Genomic DNA, 24,539 nt, shown 5'->3' on the forward strand with positions numbered 1-24,539 from the left:
AAAGCATGATTCTTGTGACTACTATTAGTCATAGGAGCCTTCCCTTTCTCCTTGGTGAGAATGGGAGCCTTATGACTTGTTAAGTTCTTGGCTTCTCTCTTAAAGCCAAGCCCATCCTTAATTGAGGGGTGTCTACCAATAGTGTAGGCATCCCTTGCAAATTTTAGTTTGTCAAATTCACTATTGCTAGTCTTAAGTTGGGCATTAAGACTAGCCACTTCATCAGTTAACTTTGCAATAGAAACTAGGTGTTCACTACAAGCATCAACATTAAAATCTTTACACCTATTGCAAATCACAACATGTTCTACACAAGAGTTAGATTTATTTGCTACTTCTAGTTTAGCATCTAAATCATCATTAACACTTTTTAAACTAGAAATTGTCTCATGGCAAGTAGATAGTTCACAAGAAAGCATTTCATTCCGTTTAACTTCTAAAGCAAGAGATTTTTGTGCCTCTACAAATTTATCATGTTCTTCATACAAAAGATCCTCTTGCTTTTCTAACAATCTATTCTTATCATTCAAAGCATCAATTAATTCATTAATCTTATCAATTTTAGTTCTATCTAAGCCCTTGAACAAACTAGAGTAATCTATTTCATCATCATCACTAGATTCATCATCGCTAGAAGAAGCATAAGTAGACTTTCGAGTACATACCTTCTTCTCCTTCGCCATGAGGCATGTGTGACTCTCGTTGGGAAAGAGGGATGATTTGTTGAAGGCTGATGTGGCGAGTCCTTCGTTGTCGGAGTCGGCCGACGAGCAATCCGAGTCCCACTCCTTGCCAAGGTGTGCCTCGCCCTTAGCCTTCTTGTAAGCCTTCTTCTTTTCCCTCTTCTTATCTTGTTCCTGGTCACTATCATTATCGGGACAATTAGCGATAAAATGACCAATCTTACCGCACCTGAAGCAGGAGCGCTTTCCCTTCGTCTTGTTCTTTTTGGGATGCTCCTTGCGTCCCTTTAGCGCCGTCTTGAAGCGCTTGATGATGAGGGCCATCTCTTCCTCATTTAGCCCCGCCGCCTCAACTTGTGCCACCTTGCTAGGTAGCGCCTCCTTGCTACTCGATGCCTTGAGAGCAATGACTTGAGGCTCATGGATTGGGCCATTCAATGCATCGTCGACGTATCTTGCCTCCTTGATCATCATCCGCCCGCTTACAAACTTCCCAAGCACTTCTTCGGGCGACATCTTTGTGTACCTGGGATTCTCACGAATATTGTTTACAAGATGTGGATCAAGGACAGTAAAAGACCTTAGCATTAGGCGGACGACGTCATGGTCCGTCCATTGTGTGCTTCCATAGCTCCTTATTTTGTTGATGAGGGTCTTGAGCCGGTTGTACGTTTGGGTTGGCTCCTCTCCCCTGATGATTGCGAATCTCCCAAGTTTGCCCTCCACCAACTCCATCTTGGTGAGCATGGTGATGTCATTTCCCTCATGTGATATCTTGAGGGTGTCCCAGATCTGCTTGGCATTGTCCAAGCCGCTCACCTTATTGTATTCTTCCCTGCATAGAGATGCTAAAAGGACAGTAGTAGCTTGTGCATTTTTATGGATTTGTTCATTGATAAACAAAGGACTATCCGTGCTATCAAATTGCATTCCATTTTCTACTATCTCCCATATACTCGGATGGAGAGAGAACAAGTGACTACGCATTTTGTGACTCCAAAATCCGTAGTCCTCCCCATCAAAGTGTGGAGGTTTGCCAAGAGGAATGGAAAGCAAATGTGCATTTGAACTATGCGGAATACGAGAATAATCGAAAGAGAAGTTTGAGTTAACCGTCTTCTTTTTTTCGTAGTCGTTGTCGTCGTCCTTTTGGGAAGAGGAAGATTTGTCGCTGTCGTAGTAGACTATCTCCTGGATGCGCCTTGTTTTCTTCTTCTTCCCGTCTTTTCTTTTGTGGCCCGAGCCCGAGTCAGTAGGCTTGTCATCTTTCGGCTCATTGACGAAGGACTCCTTCTCCTTATCATTGACCACCATCCCCTTGCCCTTAGGATCCATCTCTTCGGGCGATTAGTCCCTCACGTGAAGAGAACGACTCTGATACCAATTGAGAGCACCTAGAGGGGGGATGAATAGGTGATCCTGTAAAAACTTGAAACTTAATCCACAAAACTTGATTAAGAGTTAGCACAATAAAGCCAAGTGGCTAGAGAAGAGTTCTTGCACAACACGATAACCACAAGAAGATCAACACAGAGATGGCACAATGGTTTATCCCGTGGTTCGGCCAAGTCCAACACTTGCCTACTCCACGTTGTGGCGTCCCAACGGACGAGGGTTGCACTCAACCCCTTTCAAGCGGTCCAAAGACCCACTTGAATACCATGGTGTTTTGCTTTCACTTTACTATATCCCGCTTGCGAGGAATCTCCACAACTTGGAGCCTCTCGCCCTTACACTTTGATTATCACAAAGAAGCACAGAAGTAAGGATGGGATGAGCAACACACACAAGACACAAAATCGGAGCAACAACGCGCACACAAGTCACAACACGAGCTCTCAATACAACTCAAAGAGTTCTCTACTCAAATGGAGCTCTAGTTGCTATCACAAAGAATCGAATGCGCGGAATTGGAGTCTTGGTGCTTAGGAATGCTTAGAGAATGCCTGGTGTACTCCTCCATGCGCCTAGGGGCCCCTTTTATAGCCCAAGGCAGCTAGGAGCCGTTGAGAGCATTCCAGAAAGGCAATTCTTGCCTTCTGTCGCCTGGCGCACCGGACAGTCCGGTGCACCACCGGACACTGTCCGGTGCGAATTTCTTTCCTTCTGTGGCGCAGCCGACCGTTGAAGATCCAGAGCCGTTGGCGCACCGGACACTGTCCAGTGCACACCGGACAGTCCGGTGCCCCCTTCTGACTGTTAGCTCGGCCACGCGTCGCGCGCGGATTACGCGGCCGACCGTTGGCCCGGCTGACCGTTGGCTCACCGGACAGTCCGGTGCCTCACCGGACAGTCCGGTGAATTATAGCCGTACGCCGTTAATCGCTTCCCGAGAGCGACGACTTCGCCTGTGAATGGCTCACCGGACAGTTCGGTGCACCACCGGACAGTCCGATGATTTATAGCCGTACGCCGTTGATCGCTTCCCGAGAGCAGCCAGTTGACAGTCGCCAGCCTGGCGCACCGGACACTGTCCGGTGCACCCAGACAACGCAGAGTCTTGGCTGCTTAGCCAAGTCTTTTCCAAATTGGTCTTTTCCTGTTTCTAGCACTTGGACACAATACATTAGTCTCCAAAACAATGTACTAAGCCTTAGAAACATACCTTTACTCTTGATTTGCACTTTGTCCATCAATTGGCATAGATTAACAATTAAGCACTTGTGTTGGCACTCAATCACCAAAATACTTAGAAATGGCCCAAGGGCACATTTCCCTTTCACTAACCTTGTAGGACCCAACAAGAGTTGGGTACCTAAAACCCAAGTGTAAATTACCTTGCAGGTTTATGCATCGGGGGGCTCAAGCTGGATTATTGACAACGGATGCACAAACCACATGACGGGGGAGAAGAAGATGTTCACCTCCTACGTCAAGAACAAGGATTCCCAGGATACGATCATCTTTAGAGATGGGAACCAGGGCAAGGTCAAAGGCTTGGGCAAGATAGCCATCACCAACGAGCACTCCATTTCAAACGTATACTTAGTAGAGTCATTAGGGTATAATCTCCTGTCTGTAAGTCAATTGTGCCACATGGGCTACAATTGTTTGTTTACAAATGTTGATGTTTTTGTCTTTAGAAGGAGTGATCACTACAACACTTATGACCTTCTGTGACGTTCTCTTTATGTCACCAAACCTTGAATTTATGTCATTTTTTGAAATTTATGACATCTCCATGACGATAATTACTTCGTCATCTATCATGCGTGGCATAGCATGATCTGTGACGTTTCATGTTTATTTGTCATAAATTTAGTGACATATTATACGTCGTCATAGTTTTGTGACACGCTATTTTCGTCACTAACAATCTCCAAAAAACGCCACAACATGCCTCCACGTAGGATAGAAAACGTCATAAAATTAAACATGCGCATGACATGGCATCTTACGTGGCATATTTCTTATGACAATTTTGTTCGTCACAAAATATTTAGCCCTCAAGTCAATTTCTTTCACCATAATTTTTTTGCCTTTTTAATCTGGTACTGTAGCGCAGAAATCGTACAACCGATTTGTTATAACATTTTTTTTTGCTTTTTTATTTTTAAACCTGCAGTCAAGAGCACAGAACACAACGTAGAAACATAGCTGCTGGAAGCGCTGGGTTCCAGTAGAACCCAGACATTTTGTTTCACAATGTACCATAAGCAAAATCCATTGTAATTAAACACCAATCAACAATCAACACATATACTTAGCAACATATTATCATAGATATCATTTATCAACAACCAAATCCTTCAAAATTTTCAAAATTGTCACCATGTTTCATCACACCAGCATCTAGTAGTGTGCTAAGGACAGTAACAAAAGGACATATCAAAATTAAAACTATCATCATGTTTTATCACCAGCATCAAGTAGAGTGCAAAGCACAGTACAAATAGGACAGCAAAATCAGAGCACAATCGACCAACTACTTATTGAGGCTAAAGAGACGACGAAGGAGAGCATTGGTCTCATCTGCTCCTTTTTGTAGATCATTAATCTTTTCTAACTCCTTAGCCCTTGCTTCTTCTGATTCTTCTACCTTCTTCTTTAGGGCATCTAACTGAGCTCTAACTTCTAATGAGTTTTGCTTCTCTGATTCAAGTTCAGCCTCAAGTTCTGCCACACGTGTAGGATCACCACCATTGCAGCTTTTCTTTGTGGTGGGTACAAGACCAATATTATAAAGAAATTTTGATGAAGACAACACTTGAGCAACTGCTTCTGTAGGGGTCTTAGATTCTTTCCCTTCTACTCCAGGCTCAGCCACAAGTGCTTCCATTGTGTCCTGTGAATGGGAAGGTTTAAAAATAAGACAAGTGGTATGGATAAAATGAAACCAAAACAAGAATTCAATAAACTAGTCACATTTATGTTCGGTTTCTATAGTACTAGCTCCTTCATAGTATTCACTTGGATAAGAACAGGTTACATCGGGGAAAATTCCTCAACCACAACACAGTCAGCGCAAGGTGCACAAGTGAAATATAATGACAAAAATAAGCTAAACACTCAAAAAATGGATAGTTCTGCATGTATATTACTAAACTAAACACCACAAGTTATTAATCACCTTGGGCATCTTCATACACCCATTCAATAACTTTTGCCTAAGGCATGTAATCAATCACATTTGAGACTCTTCTAGTGTACAACTAAATTATTAATCGTAATGTTTATAAAAAAACCTTTTCACTCACATAAATTGGCCATTGATATTCACAACTGAGAATTTCATACCACATAGAGTAGAACTGAAAGTATCAACTAACTGCTAATATAACACAACCAGTACTAGGATTCTGCATACAGCAAAAAAGAGAGAGGATATGGCATAGCCAACCATAGGATAAGCACTACAGAAACTGAATAGGTCTGGTTGTTTATTACTTAACGATGAAGAACATCATACATTGCACATCTACTCTGATTTATGAATGGTACTAAACGATATAGGTATTTGGCCAAAGTTGCTTTCAATGCCAAACGATTATTCAGTTTGAAATCAATAAATAAAATTGCAGTTAAAAATGGAGCATAACTTACAATTGCTTCCTTTACAGGCTCAGCAAAACCAGTCTTCCTACTACAATGGCACTCTTTAAAAAGATCAATCGCACTTGGTGGTGCATCTCCATATTTGGCTTGCTTCTAAAATACATGCAAACAATTTCTAAATGTAAGATTCAAACATAAAGGATAGGTGAGGAACAATTGAACACATATTGTATATGTATATTACCGCGGCATGCATATGTGCAATGTAACTCCGAGATCCTGTCTTTTGCTGGAACCGAACTTTTCCACGAATCACTTTGTTGTTCACACATTTGTCCTATAAAACCATTATATTGTAAAACTAGAAACATAGATTAAAGTATGTTCCAGCTTGTTCCTTTGAAGAAGGTATGTTTTGTTGGAATACTAGGTATGTGTCGGTGTTTCGAAACTCGGGGGGTCCCTGGACCGACGAGTGAATTGTCGCCGCGTGCCCTAGCCTAGATGGGTCGACACGAGGCGGAACGCGAAGGGGGGAAAGGAAGCAGCCGGAGGGAGGCAGGTGTGAGAGAGTGGATCCCGCGGCCTTCGTGTTAGCCCCGCGCCTGAGTCGGGTGCGCTTGCAGTAGGGGGATACAAGCGTCCACACGGGAGTGGGAGCGAGCGGCCTTGCGCGAGCGCCGTCCCGTCCTTCTCCGCGCGGGCCAACCCTCTGTAAGAGGGCCCTGGTCCTCCCTTTTATAGGCGTAAGGAGAGGATCTAGGTGTACAATGGGGAGTGTAGAAGAGTGCTACGTGTCTAGCGGAGGGGAGCTAGCGCCCTAAGTACATGCCGTCGTGGCAGCCGGAGAGGTTTTGGCACCCGGTTCGTGTGGTGTCGTGGCCGTCGGAGGAGTGCTGGAGCCTGGCGAGAGGACAACTGTTGGGGCTGTCGAGTCCTTGCTGACGTCCTCTTGCTTCCGTAAGGGGGCTGAGAGCCGCCGTCGTCACAGGGCATGCGGGACGCCATCATTGCCTATCTGGCGGAGCGAGCTAGATGGGACGCCGGTCTTGTTCCCCGTAGCCTGAGTCAGCTCGGGGTAGGGTAATGATGGCGCCTCCTGTCGACGTGGTCGGTCCGCGCCTTAGGTTGGGCGATGTGGAGGCTCCTCCGAGGTCGAGGTCGAGTCTGTCTTCCGTGGCCGTGGTCGAGTCCGAGCCCCTGGGTCGGGCGACGCGGAGACCGTCGGCTGAGGCCAGGGCTGAGTCCGAGCCCTGGGGTCGGGCGAAGCGGAGTTCGTCGTCTTCCGGGGTTGAGCCCATGTCCGAGCCCTGGGGTCGGGCGAGGCGGAGTTCGTCGTCTTTCGGGGTTGAGCCCATGTCCGAGCCCTGGGTCGGGCGGAGCGGAGTTCGCCGTCTTCCGGGGCTGAGCCCGAGTCCGAGCCCTGGGTCGGGCGGAGCAGAGTTCGCTGTCTTCCGGGGCTGAGCCCGAGTCCGAGCCCTGGGTCAGGCGGAGCGGAGTTCGCCGTCTTCCGGGGCTGAGCCCGAGTCCGAGCCCTGGGTCGGGCGGAGCGGAGTTCACCGTCTTCTGGGGCTGAGCCCGAGTCCGAGCCCTGGGTCGGGCGGAGCGGAGTTCGCCGTCTTCCGGGGCTGAGCCCGAGTCCGAGCCCTGGGTCGGGTGGAGCGGAGTTCGCCGTCTTCCGGGGCTGAGCCCGAGTCCGAGCCCTGGGGTCGGGCGAGGCGGAGTTTCCTATGACGCCCGAGGCCGGCCTTGGCTGCTGTCAGCCTCACTCTATCGGGTGGCTCAGCAGTCGGAGCGGCGCATGCGGCGTTGTCCTCTTGTCAGACCGGTCAGTAGAGCGGCGAAGTGACTGCGGTCACTTCAGCTCTGTCGACTGGAGGGCGTGCGTCAGGATAAAGGTGTCAGGCCACCTTTGCATTAAATGCCCCTGCGATTTGGTCGGTCGGCATGGCGATGTGGCCAAGGTTGCTTCTCGGTGAAGACTGGGCCTCGGGCGAGCCGATAGTGTGCCCGTTGCTGGAGGGGGGTCCTCGGGCGAGACGTAGGTTCTCCAGGGTCGGCTTCCCTTGCCCGAGGCTAGGCTCGGGAGAAGCACGATCATGTCCCTCGAATGGACGGATCCTTGACTTAATCGCACCCATCAGGCCTTTGCAGCTTTGTGCTGATGGGGGTTACCAGCTGAGATTTAGGGGTCTTGAGGGTACCCCTAATTATGGTCCCCGACAGTAGCCCCTGAGCCTCCAAGGGAGTACTAATACTCACTTGGAGGCTTTTGCCGCACTTTTTTGCAAGGGGACCAGCCTTTTTCGGTTGCATTCTGTTCCGGTGGGTGCGCGCGAGCGCACCCGCCGGGTGTAGCCCCCGAGGCCTCGGAGGAGTAGTTTTACTCCTTCGAGGTCTTAGTGCGTTTCGCAACACTTCGGCTGGTCTAGTTGTTCCCTCATGCGAGCTGGCCGTAGCCCGAGTGCACGGTCAGGTCCCAAGTTCTCGGGCTGGTATGTTGACGCTGTCAACGGTTTGGCCGGAGCCAGGTTTGCGAGAGCAGCCCCCGAGCCTCTGCACAGGGCGAGAGGACGGTCAAGGATAGACTCGTCTTTTTTACATACGCCCCTGCATCGCCTTTCCGCAAGGAGGAGGGAGGAAAGCACCATGTTGTCCTCGGAGGGTGCCGAACATGGTGTTTCCGGTGAGCTGCTGGCGGGTAATCCGAGCGGACGCCCGTGCCCAATTTGCTAGGGGTTGGCTAGAGGCCCGGAGGCGCGCTCCAAAAGTACCTGCGGGTGATCTGCCGGACCCGATCCCCTTTGACGGGGTCCGAGGGCTCGATGCCTCCCTCTGATGGGATTCCGTTGCAAGATCGCTCCCACTGGTCTCGGAAATGTCCTAGGGTACCTCGGGAGTGTAGCCCGAGCCTTGGTTGTGTATCGAACGTACCCATGGTCATCTCTCGCTCTGTGACTGAGGCGGCTGTGAACCCTTTGAGGGCCAGCCTACGAACCCCTGATCCGTAGTGGGCGCGGAGCCCGAGTGGCCTGAGGCAGCCGTTGAACCCTTCCGAGGGGCCGGCCTTCGAACCTCTGACCAGTAGTGGGTGTGGAGCCCACGTGCTCTGAGGCGGCTGTTGAACCCCTCCGAGGGGCCAACCTTCGAACCTCTGATCAGTAGGGAGGCTCGGAGCCTGTTTCCTTCACGGAGAAGGGTCCTTCTCGGGGTATCCCCCTTTCCCGGTCCCTGTTGTAAGAGAGAGAAAGAGGAAAAGGAAAAGGACACGAAATCGAATGACGCGGCGTACCTTTTTTGACGCGGTCATTATGGTGAAGGCGAAGCGTCGCTTGCTTCCCCTGCCAGAGACGCCGCCTGTCCCGCCGCGGAGTTAATGCGACGGGGCGAGCGGTTCGCGGGGCGGCCGTTGCGTGTGCGCGAGCCGTTCGAGGAACGGTCGTTTCGCCTTGGGTTTTTGAATCCCGCGGCGGGTCCGGGCGAAACGTTGAACGGGTCTCGCCTTGGTCTTTATATAGTCGGGGGAGGGTCTGGCGACTGTCCTTTGCTCTGCTTCTTGCCTCCTTCTTAGGTTTTCGCAACCTGAGAGATTTAGCCGGAGAAAAGGAAACCGCCCACCCAGTCCTTTCCGCCGCCACCCCTTTTGCTCGGCAATGGCCGACCGGGTGACCATCATCTCGCCGCGCGATCCATGGCCCTTCTCCACAGTCACAGCGGAGGACCTGGAGGATCTTGTTGCCGAGGGTTTACTTTGCCCTCTCTCTGATGAGAGGCAGCCGGAGTGGATTCCTCCCGCGAGCGGAACCGCCCCGTCCCCGCAGTGGGGGTACGTCGTGAGCTTCGTCTCCTTCCACGAGCGGGGGTTCGGTGTGCCGGCAAGCCGCTTTATGCGGACGATCCTGTACAACTATGAGGTGGAGTTGCACAACCTTAGTCCCAACTCCATTTCGCAGGCCGCCATCTTCGTAGCGTTGTGCGAAGGATACTTGGGGATCGCCCCCCACTGGGACTTGTGGACTCATCTCTTCTCCGCGGAGCTTTTTGCTTCACCGACGGGAGAGAGAAGGGTCCGCGCGGCAGTGCGGGCCGGCGGTTGCATTCTCCAGCTGAGGCAGTCGCGAGCGTCGCTGTACATCCCCGCCATCCTCGCGTCCTCGAACAAAGGGTGGCAGCGCCGGTGGTTCTACCTCCGGAATGACAGCGAGATGCTTCCACCGTTTTCTCAACGAGTGGTCACCGCCGCTGCCGATACCTGGCGCTACGGGACCTCGCACGACAGGTAGAAAAACCTCGAGCCCCTTCTCAAGGCCCTGGAGGTGTTGCGGAAAGGAGGACTTACTGCAGCGGGAGTGATTGCCGCCATTCACCGCCGTAGGGTGCTTCCCTTGGCGGAGCGACGGTTGCCGCTTTGGGAGATGACACCGGAGGCTGACTTGGAGGGCTCGCGGATGTCCTCGGATCCTCTTCCCATCGACGTTCTCCACGGGCAGGTGGACGTCGCGTTGGGAAAACCGGACGCCAATGCCTTCTCTCAGCCCTTGATGCGCCCCGACCACGGGTGTGTGACCCTGGTGAGTATCCGCTCCTTCCTTCTCCTTGCGCCAGGTTGCCTTTGGTCCTTATGGTCGGGATTTCCGTCCGCCTCCAGGAGGTCGGGTGGCACAAGCCTTCCCGGCCACGGGTCCCGGAGGACGCGGTGGACCGAGCAGCGCGGCGAGTTGTCGCGGAGGAGAAGAAGAAGAAGGACGCGGAGAAAGCCCGAGCCCGCGAGTGGACACGGGCCCGAGACGCCTTGGAGAAGCTCCATCGTCGGCAGGAGAGGGAGGGGCTCCCGAGGGAGCCGTCGCCGGAGACGCCTGACGACGACGACGATGAAGATGATGACGAGGATGACGACATGGCTGCCCGCCTCGGCCTCAGCCCGGGTTTGAGGCTAGGCCAGGAGTCGTCAAGCCAGCCCCCGAGTGGGCTGGCGCCGTCAGTTCCCGGAGTCGGGACGCCGAGGTCCCGGCCCGACGAGCGGGGGCAGACCGAGGGGGTACTTGACCCCTCGGCCGGGGAAGTCGAGGTGTCCCCGGGGAGTCAGGCCGAGGCGTCTGTTTCTCGGGAACCGTCGGCCACACCGTCAGCGCAGGAGGGTGACCCTCAGGTCGCCGCGGCAACGCCCGGGCAGTCCATCTCCCGGGCGTCCAAGGTGCCCAAGGCGAGGGTGATGCCGAAGCTGGCGGCGAGGCGGACCTCGGTGGTGTCTTCGGGGGTCGAGATCCGAGAGACCTCTCCTCAGGCGCGGTTGATCATGGCCCGGAGCGGGTAAGTATCTTAGAGCGTCTTCGTCCTGGCTTCTCATTCGTATGTCCCGACCGTGACTTTCCTTTCCTCCTCAGCAAGCGAAGCCACGGCCTGACCGATCTGGCTCCCTGGAAGGCCCTTAAGACGGCGTCGGCTTCCGCAGCCAGCGTCGCGCCGGGCCTCGCTGTTCAGCTGGCCTTCTCGCAAGGCGCTCCACAGCGGGGGGCTCTGGCGGCAACAGCCATCGTGGAGCGAGTTCCCGAGGCCGGCTCTTCTGCCGAGGCGGCCATCATGCTGGAGGAGGCGGCTGGCGCAGACGTGGCCCCGGGCCCACCGGACATGCCGCCGGTGCCGGCGCCTACTGCTGCTGAATCCGCTGCTGTCCCAGTCGGGGAGCGACCCATTGCTGCCGACGCTGAGATGGCCGAGGCATCGGCGCTCGGTGCCTCGGAGGAGGGGGGCGTGGAAGCGCGATCCGTCCCACCGAGCGGCGGCCTTGTCGCTGCGCGGCGGAGCTCCGAGGAGCGGCCCTAGTTGCTCCAGTTCCGGACCCATGGGGCTTCGGATCCCTTCTTCGTTCTCGACGACGAGCGGGAGGAGCGGTCTTGGGACGAGCTCCGCAAGTGCGCCGAAGCAACGGTGGGGTCGCTCCGGTCATCGCTGGAGGTCTTCTGCAGGGACATCCCCGAAATCCTCCAGGTAATGGTTTCAGGCGTACCTTTTTGTGACCAAGGCGTCTCTTGTGACGCTCCACTTCCTTCCCTTAGGATCTGACGGATCTGAGCACCGCCAAGTCGTCGTTCATCCGCCACGAGGTCGATATCTGGGGCTCGCTGCGATCCCTGAGGACCTCGCTTGCCGGGGCTACTGCGCGCCTCTCCCAGCAGGGCGCCGAAGTGGCGGACCTTCGGTTGCTCTGCGCCGATCTAAGAGCAGAGGCGGCAGCGGCACGCGCAGAGGTGCAGCGACGGCAGTCGGAGTTCGACCAGGTCGTCGATGAGCGAGACCAATCCCGGGGCCGGGCTGCCGAGGCTGAAAGCCAGGCTGGAGCCCTTGCAGCGGACCTAGCCGTAGCCCAGGCCGTAGCTTCGGAGCAGCGTGCCCGAGCCGGAGGTATGTCCTGGCCATTTCTGGTTTTCGTTTCAGCTTGTTTCCTCCGCTTGTGTTTGAGGCCTTGCGTTCTGGCTGTTCGTAGAGCTTGAGTCCGCCCTTGATGAGTCCACCAGGGCGCTTGTCAGGGCGGCCGAACAGAGGGAGGCCGACCACATGGCCATGTTCGAGGCCATCTCGGACTTCTGCCGGGTCTTTGGCTTCGGTGACGTCCCCTCAGGAAGCTCCCCTCAAAGTCGCCTGCAGGCCTTGGGCGATCATGTGCGCGGCAGACTCCGCGAGGCGCTACACCATGGCGTCAGGCGGGCCTTCGCCGTGCTCGCTTCCCACTACGTCGTGGACCTGGAGCGGGTCAGCGAGGGGTATTGCCTTCCTGACGAAGATGAAGCCGCCCTGGCAGAAGTCCAAAGGCTCGATGTGGCCGCCACGGGTCCGAGCGCAGTGCTGGCGACCACCTTCGAGGCAGAGATCCTCCCGCCTGCGCCGTCGTCCGAAGCCGGGGTGGACTTTGCCGAGGGTGGGGACGAAGCCGAAGGCGCGGCTCCTTCCCCGGGCGACGCCTAACTCTATCAGAGCAGTTTCTGTTGGATGCACGTGTATCTTTTTGCGGCCGCTGAGGCCTGAACACTTTATTATCGTTGCATGAAGTCGTGCCCCTTTTCCTTTCATTTTGTGTGTTCGACCCCGTCCGTCAGTAGCAGGGTGGCTTCCCCAAGTAGGAGTCACTTTTCGTGGTGGGTGACGAGTGAGGTATCCGTAACCCAGAGGCGTAGGAGTCCCTTGGCTCAGTCAGCCTTGCCACTTACATGCACCCGCGTTTGCTCCTTGGGGTCCTGCTTCCGACATAGCCAGGGGAACGCAAGAGCCTTTTTGATTGAAAATTTTGACGCAGAGGGGGTTCCCCCCTTTTAGCCCCCGAGGGAGGGTCGGGCTCTGCCGAGGCAAGGCTGACCCTTCCTTGATGACTAAACCTTGCGTGGGAGCGAGGTATATGAACAACTTGAAAGCATCTTAAGGGTAGAGGCGACGTAGCTGTTAGACGTTCCAAGTGTTGGTGCAGATCTCGCCTTGACTGTCGGCCAGTTTGTTTGTTCCGGGCTTCAGAACTCTGGCGATGACGAGCGGCCCTTCCCAGGGGTGCGTGTAGCCCCCGGGTGTCTTCCGCGAGGGGTGGGTCCGCCTTGCGTAGAACTGACGCCCTTCGCGAGTGTGGACAATTCGGGTGGCGTCGGCCATCGCCGTCGGTCATTAGAGACCTTGTCGGAAGGCGTCTCCAACAAGGGCTCGGGGTGCTGCGCGATGGTCGCAAGCCCCCGAGTGTATCTCTCGTAGGAGTTCCTGACCTTCGGCGATGGAAATGCATTGCTGGGGGATGCCCGAGGGGCTGCGGTGGTAGAGCTCCTTCCCATCTCCCAGCAAGACGAACGACTTGGCGCGCCGCGCCAACCGTCGAGCCTCGGCTCGGTCGAGGGGTAGCTCTCCTCGGTGGAGATATTTCAGGTACGGGGTCTACCAGTTTTGATTAGGCGTGACCCCGCTTCGCTCCTCCTCGACGCGCAGTGCCTCGCCCTCGGGGGCCGAGGGTACCTCGGGCTGAACCGAGGATGCCCCGGGCCGAGCCGAGGGTGCCTCGGGCTGGGCGTGTCGTCGATCTTGACGGAGAGTTGATGCGGGTCTCGGGTGAAAGCGTCCGGGGGAACCATTGTTCGCCCCGAGGCTATTTTAGCCTGCTCCTCCAGCAACGGGGGGGGGGGGGGGGCAGCAAGACGGGCGCGTTCGTGAGGAGCGCCTTCAGGTTCCCGAGGGCTTCTTCGGCCCCAGGGTTCCATGTGAAGCACTCGGCCTTCCTTAAGAGGCGGTACAGAGGCAGGCCTCTTTCGCCGAGGCGTGAGATGAAGCACGAAAACGTCGGCGTTTGCGCGGAGAAAGTCGACGAGCACTGCTTCCTATTTGGGATCGAGCTCGGAGCCGATCTGGATCTGCTTGGAGGCGTCGCTGCAGGGGTCAAGAGGGACGGACTTGACCGTCTCTGCTGGTTCGAAGTTGCCGGCGTGGCGCTTCACGTCGGGCGCCTCCCTAGAGAGGCTCTCCAGGTCAGCGATGAGGGCCTCGGACTCGGTGAGGGCCTCGGCGTACTCCACGCACTCCACATCACATTCGTATGCGTGTCGGTACGTGGGCCCGATGGTGATGACCCCGTTGGGGCCCGGCATCTTGAGCTTGAGGTAGGTGTAGTTGGGGACGGCCATGAACTTGGCGTAGCATGGCCTCCCCAGCACTGCGTGGTAGGTTCCTCGGAACCCGACCACCTCAAACGTGAGGGTTTCCTTTCGAAAGTTGGAGGGCGTCCCGAAGCAGACGGGTAGGTCGAGTTGTCCGAGGGGTTGAACGTGCTTCCCGGGGACGATCCCGTGGAAAGGCGCAGCACCCGTCCGAACCGAGGACAGATCGATCCGCAGGAGCCCGAGGGTCTCGGCGTAGATGATGTTGAGGCTGCTGCCTCCGTCCATGAGGACCTTGGTGAGCCTGACGTTGCCGATGATGGGGTCGACAACGAGTGGGTATCTCCCCGGGCTCGGCACGTAGTCTGGATGGTCGGCCCGGTCAAAGGTGATGGGCTTGTCGGACCAGTCTAGGTAGACTTGCGCCGCCACCTTTACCGAGCAGACCTCCCGACGCTCCTGCTTGCGGTGCCGAGCCAAGGCGTTCACCACTTGCCCGCTGTAGATCATGAAGCAGTCGCGGACCTCGGAGAACCCTCCTGCCTTGTGATCTTCCTCCTTCGCGTCGTCGAGGGCCTTGCCACCCTCCGCGGGTGGCCCGGCCTTGTGGAAGTGTCGTCGAAGCATGGCACACTCCTCAAGGGTGTGCTTGACGGGCCCCTGATGATAGGGGCACGGCTCCTTGAGCATCTTGTCGAAGAGGTTGGCACCTCCGGGAGGCTTCCGAGGGTTCTTGTACTCGGCGGCGGCGACAAGGTCCGCGTCGGCGGCGTCGCGTTTCGCTTGCGACTTCTTCTTGCCCTTCTTCTTGGCGCCACGCTGAGTTGACGCCTCGGGAGCATCTTCCGGTGGGCGGCCTTGGGGCTGCTTGTCCTTCCGGAAAATGGCCTCAACCGCCTCCTGGCCAGAGGCAAACTTGGTGGCGATGTCCATCAGCTCGCTCGCCCTGGTGGGGGTCTTGCGACCCAGCTTGCTCACTAGGTCGCGACAGGTGGTGCCGGCGAGGAACGCGTCGATGACATCTGAATCGGTGACGTTGGGCAGCTCTGTGCGCTGCTTCGAGAATCACCGGATGTAATCCCGGAGAGGCTCTCCCGGCTGCTGGCGGCAGCTTCAGAGATCCCAGGAGTTCCCAGGGCGCATGTACGTGCCCTGGAAATTGCTGGCGAAGGCTTGGACCAGGTCGTCCCAGTTGGAGATCTGCCCCGGGGGCAGGTGCTCCAGCTAGGCTCGAGCGGTGTCGGAGAGGAACAGGGGGAGGTTACGGATGATGAGGTTGTCATCGTCCGTTCCACCCAGTTGGCAGGCCAGCCGATAGTCCATGAGCCACAGTTCCGGTCTCGTCTCCCCCGAGTACTTTGTGATAGTAGTCGGGGTTCGGAACTGGGTCGAGAACGGTGCCCGTCGTATGGCGTGGCTGAAAGCCTGCGGACCGGGTGGTTTGGGCGAAGAACTCCGATCCTCCCCGCTGTCGTAGCGTCCCCCACGCCTGGGGTGGTAGCCTCTGCGCGCCCTGTCGTCGAGGTGGGTCCAACGGCTGTGATGATGACGCTCGTTGCCGAGGCGACCCGGGACTGCAGGCGCTGTGTTGCGCGTGCGCCCGGAGTGGACTGAGGCTTCCCACATGAATCGGGAAGTCGCGGCGCGATGTTCCGAGGGGAACCCCTGCCTTCGGGAGGCAGAACTTTCGGCCCGTCGGACCGCGGCGTCCTCCAGGAGATTCTTGAGCTCTCCCTGGATACATCGCCCCTCGGTGGTTGATGGCTCCGGCATCGCGCGGAGGAGTATTGCCGCTGCAGCCAGGTTCTGGCCGACTCCGCTGGAATCCGGTGGCGGCCTCACCCTGACGCCGTCGGCGATGCAGTGCTGGATGTCCTGGGGGAGATGACACGCTTCTTCGGCCGGGGGTTGGACCGCCCATTCCTGCCCGATGTCCCGGCGGATCGGCACAAGCGTTCCTGCTCCCTCGTCTTGCCTGGCCTGCCTCTCGCGGATTTGCTCGAGCTGTGGGTCAGGACCTCCCGTCGGGACGGGGACCACAGCTAGCTCCCAAAGGATGTCAACGCGAGGCACGGGCCTAGGGGGATCACCGTTTCCCGGCATACCAAGATGGTTGCCTTCGCCGGGACTCCCTAGATCGACGTGGAAACATTCACGCCTTGGGTCGCGGTCCTCATTGTCGAGGCCGCGGCTGCCGTCGGAACAGTCGGAAAGGCAGTAGTCACATGCGGTCATGAAGTCCCGCACGACACTGGGGTTACCAAGTCTGGAGAAATCCCAACAGAGGTCGGGCTCGCCATCTTCCTCAGACCCCGAGGGCTCGTAGGTCGAGTCGGCCGTCAGTCGGTCCCAGGGTGACCGCACACGATACCCCAGAGGGTTTGGACTCGCCTCTAAGAGAGTACTCACCGAAGCGGAGTCGCTTGGTGGGTCGAGGCCAAATCCAAAAGGCACGAGATGCGAATCGGTCGGTACCTTTCGGTCGTCGGTTGGTGACGAGGTCGCGTCTGGGACTGACTGCACCGTTGTCTCAGGTACGAGGGTGACGCCCAGCATGTCCTTCGCGGGCGTGCTAGCGTCGTGCGTTTGCTTGAGATTGGCGTGTTGCGGGGAGGCGGCGCTCGTCTTCGTCTCAGACGCGAGATCGATGCCCGACGCGCCCTCCATTGGGGCGCCGGCGCCATCGACTCGCTCGACAGCCAACGAGGTGCCGCTTCCCGCTTGGCCTTGGTTGCCCCGCCTCCTCCTCCATCGACGGGGGAGGGGATGGGACAAGCCCAAATGTCGTCCTTCCCCCTCGTGGGGAAGGCGTCGTCGATTTCTCCGCCGGCGAGCGGGTCATCGACCGCCATTGTTGCTGTCGCACGGCGGGGGAAGGAGTATCATGTCGTAGCTACCGTCGAGGGACATGAACTCAAGATTCCCGAAATGGAGCACCGTCCTGGGCTGGAAAGGTTGCTGGAGACTGCCCATCTGGAGCTTGACGGGAAGCTGTTCGTCAACACGCAGCAGGCCCCTACCTGGCGCGCCAACTGTCGGTGTTTCGAAACCCGGGGGGTCCCTGGACCGACGAGTGAATTGTCGCCGCATGCCCCAGCCCAGATGGGTCGACGCGAGGCGGAACGCGAAGGGGGGGAAAGGAAGCAGCCGGAGGGAGGCAGGCGTGAGAGAGTGGATACTGCGGCCTTCGTGTTAGCCCCGCGCCTGAGTCGGGTGCGCTTGCAGTAGGGGGATACAAGCGTCCACGCGGGAGTGGGAGCGAGCGGCCTTGCGCGAGCGCCGCCCCGTCCTTCTCCGCGCGGGCCAACCCTCTGTAAGAGGGCCCTGGTCCTCCCTTTTATAGGCGTAAGGAGAGGATCCAGGTGTACAATGGGGAGTGTAGCAGAGTGCTACGTGTCTAGCGGAGGGGAGCTAGCGCCCTAAGTACATGCCGTCGTGGCAGCCGAAGAGGTTTTGGCACCCGGTTCGTGTGGTGTTGTGGCCATCGGAGGAGTGCTGGAGCCTGGCGAGAGGACAGCTGTTGGGGCTGTCGAGTCCTTGCTGACGTCCTCTTGCTTCCGTAAGGGGGCTGAGAGCCGCCGTCATCACAGGGAATGCGGGACGCCATCATTGCCTATCTGGCGGAGCGAGCCAGATGGGACGCCGGTCTTGTTCCCCGTAGCCTGAGTCAGCTCGGGGTAGGGTAATGATGGCGCCTCCTGTCGACGTGGTCGGTCCGCGCCCTAGGTTGGGCGATGTGGAGGCTCCTCCGAGGTCGAGATCGAGTCTGTCTTCCATGGCCGTGGTCGAGTCCGAGCCCCTGGGTCGGGCGAGGCGGAGACCGTCGGCTGAGGCTAGGGCTGAGTCCGAGCCCTGGGGTCGGGCGAAGTGGAGTTCGTCGTCTTCCGGGGTTGAGCCCATGTCCGAGCCCTGGGTTTGGGCGAGGCGGAGTTCGTCGTCTTCCGGGGTTGAGCCCATGTCCGAGCCCTGGGTCGGGCGGAGCGGAGTTCGCCGTCTTCCGGGGCTGAGCCTGAGTCCGAGTCCTGGGTCGGGCGGAGCGGAGTTCGCCGTCTTCCGGGGCTGAGCCCGAGTCCGAGCCCTGGGTCGGGCGGAGCGGAGTTCGCCGTCTTCCGAGGCTGAGCCCGAGTCCGAACCCTGGGTCGGGCGGAGCGAAGTTCGCCGTCTTCTGGGGCTGAGCCTGAGTCCGAGCCCTGGGTCGGGCGGAGCGGAGTTCGCCGTCTTCCGGGGCTGAGCCCGAGTCCGAGCCCTGGGTCGGGCAGAGTGGAGTTCGCCGTCTTCCGGGGCTGAGCCCGAGTCCGAGCCCTGGGGTCGGGCGAGGCGGAGTTTCCTATGACGCCCGAGGCCGGCCTTGGCTGCTGTCAGCCTCACTCTGTCGGGTGGCTCAGCAGTCGGAGCGGCGCAGGCAGCGCTGTCCTCTTGTCAGACCGGTCAGTAGAGCGGCGAAGTGACTGCGGTCACTTCGGCTCTGTCGACTGGAGGGCGTGCGTCAGGATAAAGGTGTCAGGCCACCTTTGCATTAAATGCCCCTGTGATTTGGTCGGTCGGCGTGGCGATGTGGCCAAGTTTGCTTCTCGGTGAAGACTGGGCCTCGGGAGAGCCAATAGTGTGCCCGTTGCTGGAGGGGGGTCCTCGGGCGAGACGTAGGTTCTCCAGGGTCGGCTTCCCTTTCCCGAGGCTAGGCTCGGGAGAGGCACGATCATGTCCCTCGAATGGACCGATCCTTGACTTAATCGCACCCATCAGGCCTTTGCAGCTTTGTGCTGATGGGGGTTACCAGCTGAGATTTAGGGGTCTTGAGGGTACCCCTAATTATGGTCCCCGACAGTATGTTACTGCGTGTTCCTTTCAACAGCACAACAAGGTATGTTCCTGCATATTCCTTTCAACAAAAAATGTAGCTCAAGAAACAATGGCACCACACACGTTTCTAACCTCATATGCCCTGGAATTTTAAGTCTACACCAGAGCAGTCCAAACTTGCTTTCTTTTCAGCTTCGCATATGGAGGTTAAGCTAAGAAGTGAGTCATGAAAATAACCCAAATAGTTGTAAAGGATACACCCTTGTGTTCAAAGAGCAACTAAAAAGCGTTTATATTATTTATTTTGTGTGTGTTTCAGACCAGTTATCTCTTTTTAACTTAAAGACACATAACACTCCTACATGCTTGAGAAAACCAGTTTTTTTAGAAAACAATAGTATCCAACAATTTATCCTTCTAAAGTGGGTATTACAATCAAAATCAAAATCTTTTGATTTAAGTACAAACCATAGGTGGAAATAGCTCCAAGCATAAGATAGTTTATGTCTAATTTCATGTTGACAATAGTAGAAAACACAAATTGCAACTAGTAATTCTATACCTTGTGCTTTGGGGTAGACCACATATTGACTAGTTGCATCCATTGCTCATCTGTCATAGTACTCAACGGTGATGTTGTTCTCACTTTGTCAACTGCCACACCATTAAAGTAAGCCTTCTTGAGCTTATATCTCATTTGTCGCTGATTACACCTCATCAAATCAGCACATGCATATTTGACATCTTGGTTTTTGGTGTCTATGGCAAATTGACCCTAGTAAAAACATGCATATCAGAATAGAGAGATTCATAGTGTCTAATGAAATTGGATACAACAATTTCTAAGCTAAGGTGTCATTTGGAACAGAGAAACATATGCAATTCTTTCTGCCATAGTTCTTTTAGCAATTTACGAGAGAAAGTGCACCTGCTAACTATATACTAATAAATTAGCAATATAGGACATAGGCCCTACCACCCTATTCATTTGATGTTTAGGAAGAAAGATTATTTACTTACACCAATTCTACCGACAAAGTCTTCCAAATAGGATTTGTCATTCTTGTATTCCTTCGAGTGTGTTAGGATCGGCATATGTTGCCTAATTACAATTCCTCCTTCTGATGCAAGCATTGCAGCTTGCATAGGAACCTTAGGACGTCTATTCCCTTCGGTGATGACCAATGGGATCTTAGTGTTTAAGCCTTGACTTATCCTTTCCAATTGTTTGCCCATACTTTTCCCCCTTATCCATTTATCTGTCATGACATCTATTTGACCTGAAAATAATGAACATTCTCACAAAATTAATGTAGATTATAATCAGTTTAATGCAAATTTCTAGAACATATTTGTTTTAGAATAGATCACTGTTTTCTTGCCTTCATCACACATCTGAATCTCGTCATCATGGTGTGCAGGAAAATTGGCAGAAATCAATGTGTGCTCATCTGTATTTGCAGTCGAACCATGTATATCTTTCTCAACTAAGGATAGTTCCTTTGTCTTCTGCCTAGTTACTCTACCAACTTGGTCTTCTACATTAGGTGCTACCACTCTCTTGGATCCTTTTGTTCCTCCAAAACCAGTAGACATGTTGGTGGTCCTTCTTTCAATGTAGAAAGGTTCATCCTGCATGGCCTCGTAGGCATAATAAAAGAATTAAACCCAAATTTATCTTATTGCACATTGAGCAAAAATCAGTAATAACACCAAAGGGGTACAATAAGAAATCTAAGTACCTGATCAGCCACATGATGATCATTGTCCTCACTATGATCAGGTTCATACAATGGATCAAAGTCTTCACGAGCGATAGAGTTCTTCCTTGTACTACTTGATCGAATAAGTGATGTTAATCCAGTTATACCAAGGCTACTCAACATTTTGTTGTTCCTCATCACATTTAAAGCCCTCTCCTTTTCATACTTAGTAATTGGCACCTCTGAACATACATTAAATAGACAAAATATGAGTGTTCACCTGTTAACTAGGACATGACTGCTGAACTAAAAAATGAGTGTTGTATCAAGTGAACTAATTGATGCAAGTTCTGTTAACTAATTGAAGCAAGTGAATAGGACACGACTACTAAACTATTTGGAGCAAGTAAACTAATTGGAATTCTGTTGAACTAGATAAATATCAGAATTGTGCTAACAACACGGCGGTTGGTGGAACATAGTAGTAAACAGCCGTAAAGTAATTATTGGTGCTCAGTTCAGAATAAGTGATGTTAACGATTCACCAACTTCGTCCGTTATTTTCTTGTAAACAAAAAGAAGTAACTAGTGGCCATGCATATATGTTGCCTTTGCTAGAAAAAGAGGAGATAACGTACTATCCTACACTCCTACTATCAAAATCATATAGAAAATCATAACTTATGACATAATCTCTTTAGATAATCACTATATGCCATTAGCGACAACAATCTCTGCAGAAAAAGAAGCATATAACTAAATCATGCATCTCTATTTACCACTGTGATAGAGAACCTATAGAATCCATCTATAAAAAAGGAGAATAGGGGATCCGATCTGAGCACCTCAAACCTCTCTGCTGCAAAAAAATACACATGTGTTTGCAAGGATAGAAGACATCCCTCTGCAGCGATGGACCATGCTGGGCAATGGCAGCGGTGGCCCGTGCTAGGCGACGGCATCGGCGACCCGTGCTGGGCAACGATAGCAAAGCAGTAAATGAGAGAAGAACTTGAAGTCACTTACCACCAAGGTCTTTGCGTGTCCTTGCCCCATCCATCCTTCCTAGAGATGGCAACGGGTACAAACCCGCTGGGTTTTACCGTCCCAAACCCGTACCCGTGAAAAATATCTATGCCCATTAAAAAACCCGTACCCATGACGGGTTTGAGATTTTGCCCAAACCCGTACCCATCGGGTTAACGGGTACCCATGGGTTACCCGCGGGTTTCATCTCCAATATACTTGTTCTTCTCATAATCAATAAGTATCATAATGATTAATGATATCATGATCCAAAATCTATGTAATGAACAACGAGTTCATGATTTAGTATAAAAATTATTAGTAGAGAGAATGAAATACAAATAATAAGTTGTATAATTAAGTGACCTTGCACTAAGTTATCCATCCACCACATATATAACGCTAGTAAAAACTATAATATCAAGCAAGCAACACTCTCACCGACTATTGATACATTCACCAATTGATAAAAAATATGAAGTAAATAAGGAATAACAAGTTTGTTGTTCGTTTATAAAATAAATGACAATATGCACTAGGTTTGGTCGGGTTTAAAAAACCCACGGGTTCACGGGTTTGGGTACTATAGGAACAAACCCGTACCCATAAACCCGCTGGGTACAGATTTATGCCCGTTAACAAACCCATGGGTATGAAAATTGACCCAAACCCGTACCCTAATGGGGTAAAAACCCATCGGGTTTTGGGTTTCGGGTACCCATTGCCATCTCTAATCCTTCCAGGGGGCATCTTGAACACGGCCAGGTAGTGAGGAGCAGACACCGAGACAGTTGGATGGATGGCGGCGTTGAGGCAGTTGGATGGAGCGGCGGCGCCGAGGTGGGGCGGGGCGGTGGCGTCCAGGCGGTTGGATTTGGTGGCGGCGTTGAGGCGAGGAAGACGGGCGTGGGTGGGGGTGTTGAGGCGAGGAAGACGGGCGTGGGTGGGGTCGTGGTGTAGCGCCTGCGAAGATTTGTTCACATGTGCTTTTAAATCTGGAATTAATGAAAAACCACGAGCACGTCTCCTATTAGCAAAAAAATGCAAAAAAGAAAAGAATAAAGTTCATACATGGGAATCAAACCACCACCTAATAAAGTGCTAGTAAACCAAGACAAACCACTACACTACGTGCTTGTTACTATCTAATGGACAAAGCTAATTTATTTGAGCAATTCAGTTTCGGTTTCAGTTTTATGGACATAGCAACACATGTTTAGTTTTCTGGACACAGTCATTCAGCAATTCAGTGCCTGTGCAATTCTAGATACAGCCATGCAACAAGTGCAATTTCAGTTTACAAGCAAATTCAGTTACACGCAAGACAAACCACTACACTACGTGCTTGTTACTATCTAATGGACAAAGCTAATTTAATTGAGCAATTCAGTTTTGCTTTCAGTTTTATGGACATAGCAACACATGTTTAGTTTTCTGGACACAGTCATTCAGTAATTCAATGCCTGTGCAATTCTAGATACAGCCATGCAACAAGTGCAATTTCAGTTTACAAGCAAATTCAGTTGCACGCCATGTTCAGTTTACACACCATGTGCAGTTTCAGTTACACGCCATGTTCAGTTTACTAGTTGAAAGACATGGATCACAAGGTTGGTGTTGTGTACGACAAGGTGTTAGAAGCGGATCACAAAATTTGCATGCTCGATCAGGCCTTCGACATAAGCAGAGGCATCAGACATTTCGTCGCTGAACTGGTAGAAAGTACCCCATGCCATTGCCACCATCCCTAAGTCTGATCTAGAACTACTTGGATGTCAAGGTGGATGACAACAAGGACCACTTGGCTTACAAGCTATGTGACATGAAAAGGAAGCCATCTATGGAATGTTGCAGGAATTGGTTCATAACCAGAAGAAGAAAAAGCGAGATGTCATTGGGTAGAAAAATGTAGGGGTCTTGTAAACAGGCTGTGCACTACTGATGCATGGCTGGATCTATGTTCTGAAACCTGAAATGTATTCTACAATCTGAAATGTGAAATATGTGGTGCACACAAATGTGTTCTGAAATGTGTGTTTTCTGAAATCTGAGTTGCATAGAAATGCGTTATGAAATGTGTATGTTCTGAAATCTGAAATGTGTATTCTGTGTAGCAGTAGTATTACATCAGTTAGAGTTCACTTCTTAAAAATCAAACAAATTGCAGCATACAGTTCACTTCTCTCAAATAACAGTAGCTAGTTCACTTCTTAAAAATCAAACAAATTGCAGCATACAGTTCACTTCTCTCAAATAACAGTAGCTAGTTCACTTCTTAAAAATCAAACAAAATACAACATAGAGTTCACTTCTCTCAGATCAAACAAAAAACATGCTACTCGTTATCGCTGAAATCATCATCGTCATTGACAATAGTTATTGATTCTTCGTTGTCACTAGCATATTGCCATCCAGTTTCATCTTCATTATCGCTTGTCTCATACTCTTCCACTTCCTCTTCTCGTTGCACTCGAAATTCATCAACCACACTTGCACTGACATTAATAGATTCGTCAGCATCCTGATGTCCAGTTATCTCCATATCTCCTTCATTAACTTGCACTTCAGAACCAACACATGTATCATCTTGGTATGATAGTCCTGAGGAACTAGGTCTTTCATCAATGTCATTTTCAGCCACACACCACAAGTGCCTATGTGTAAATTTTTGAACAATCTTCCAGCTTCCAGAATTCTTCATGTCTTGCAAA

General features: G+C 53.0%; 1 protein-coding gene and 1 long non-coding RNA gene across 2 annotated transcripts; both read right to left on the reverse strand.

Moving 5' to 3' along the window:
- Window positions 1–4,370: 4,370 nt before the first annotated feature.
- On the reverse strand, window positions 4,371–5,853 carry LOC111591183 (uncharacterized). Its single transcript, XR_002750352.1, has 2 exons — window positions 5,727–5,853; window positions 4,371–4,968 (listed from the first exon to the last, which is right to left on the reverse strand). It is a non-coding gene; the product is annotated as an uncharacterized lncRNA (long non-coding RNA).
- On the reverse strand, window positions 5,854–24,529 carry LOC103652211 (uncharacterized). Its single transcript, XM_020550912.2, has 7 exons — window positions 24,168–24,529; window positions 22,554–22,855; window positions 20,842–21,044; window positions 20,482–20,731; window positions 20,120–20,379; window positions 19,662–19,874; window positions 5,854–6,015 (listed from the first exon to the last, which is right to left on the reverse strand). The coding sequence occupies exons 1-7, from the start codon at window positions 24,527–24,529 to the stop codon at window positions 5,854–5,856; spliced, it is 1,752 nt and encodes a 583-aa protein (XP_020406501.2).
- Between the last annotated feature and the right edge of the window lie 10 nt (window positions 24,530–24,539).

This window comes from Zea mays, chromosome 3, assembly GCF_902167145.1.
Source record: "Zea mays cultivar B73 chromosome 3, Zm-B73-REFERENCE-NAM-5.0, whole genome shotgun sequence".
Classification (NCBI taxonomy): Eukaryota; Viridiplantae; Streptophyta; class Magnoliopsida; order Poales; family Poaceae; genus Zea; species Zea mays.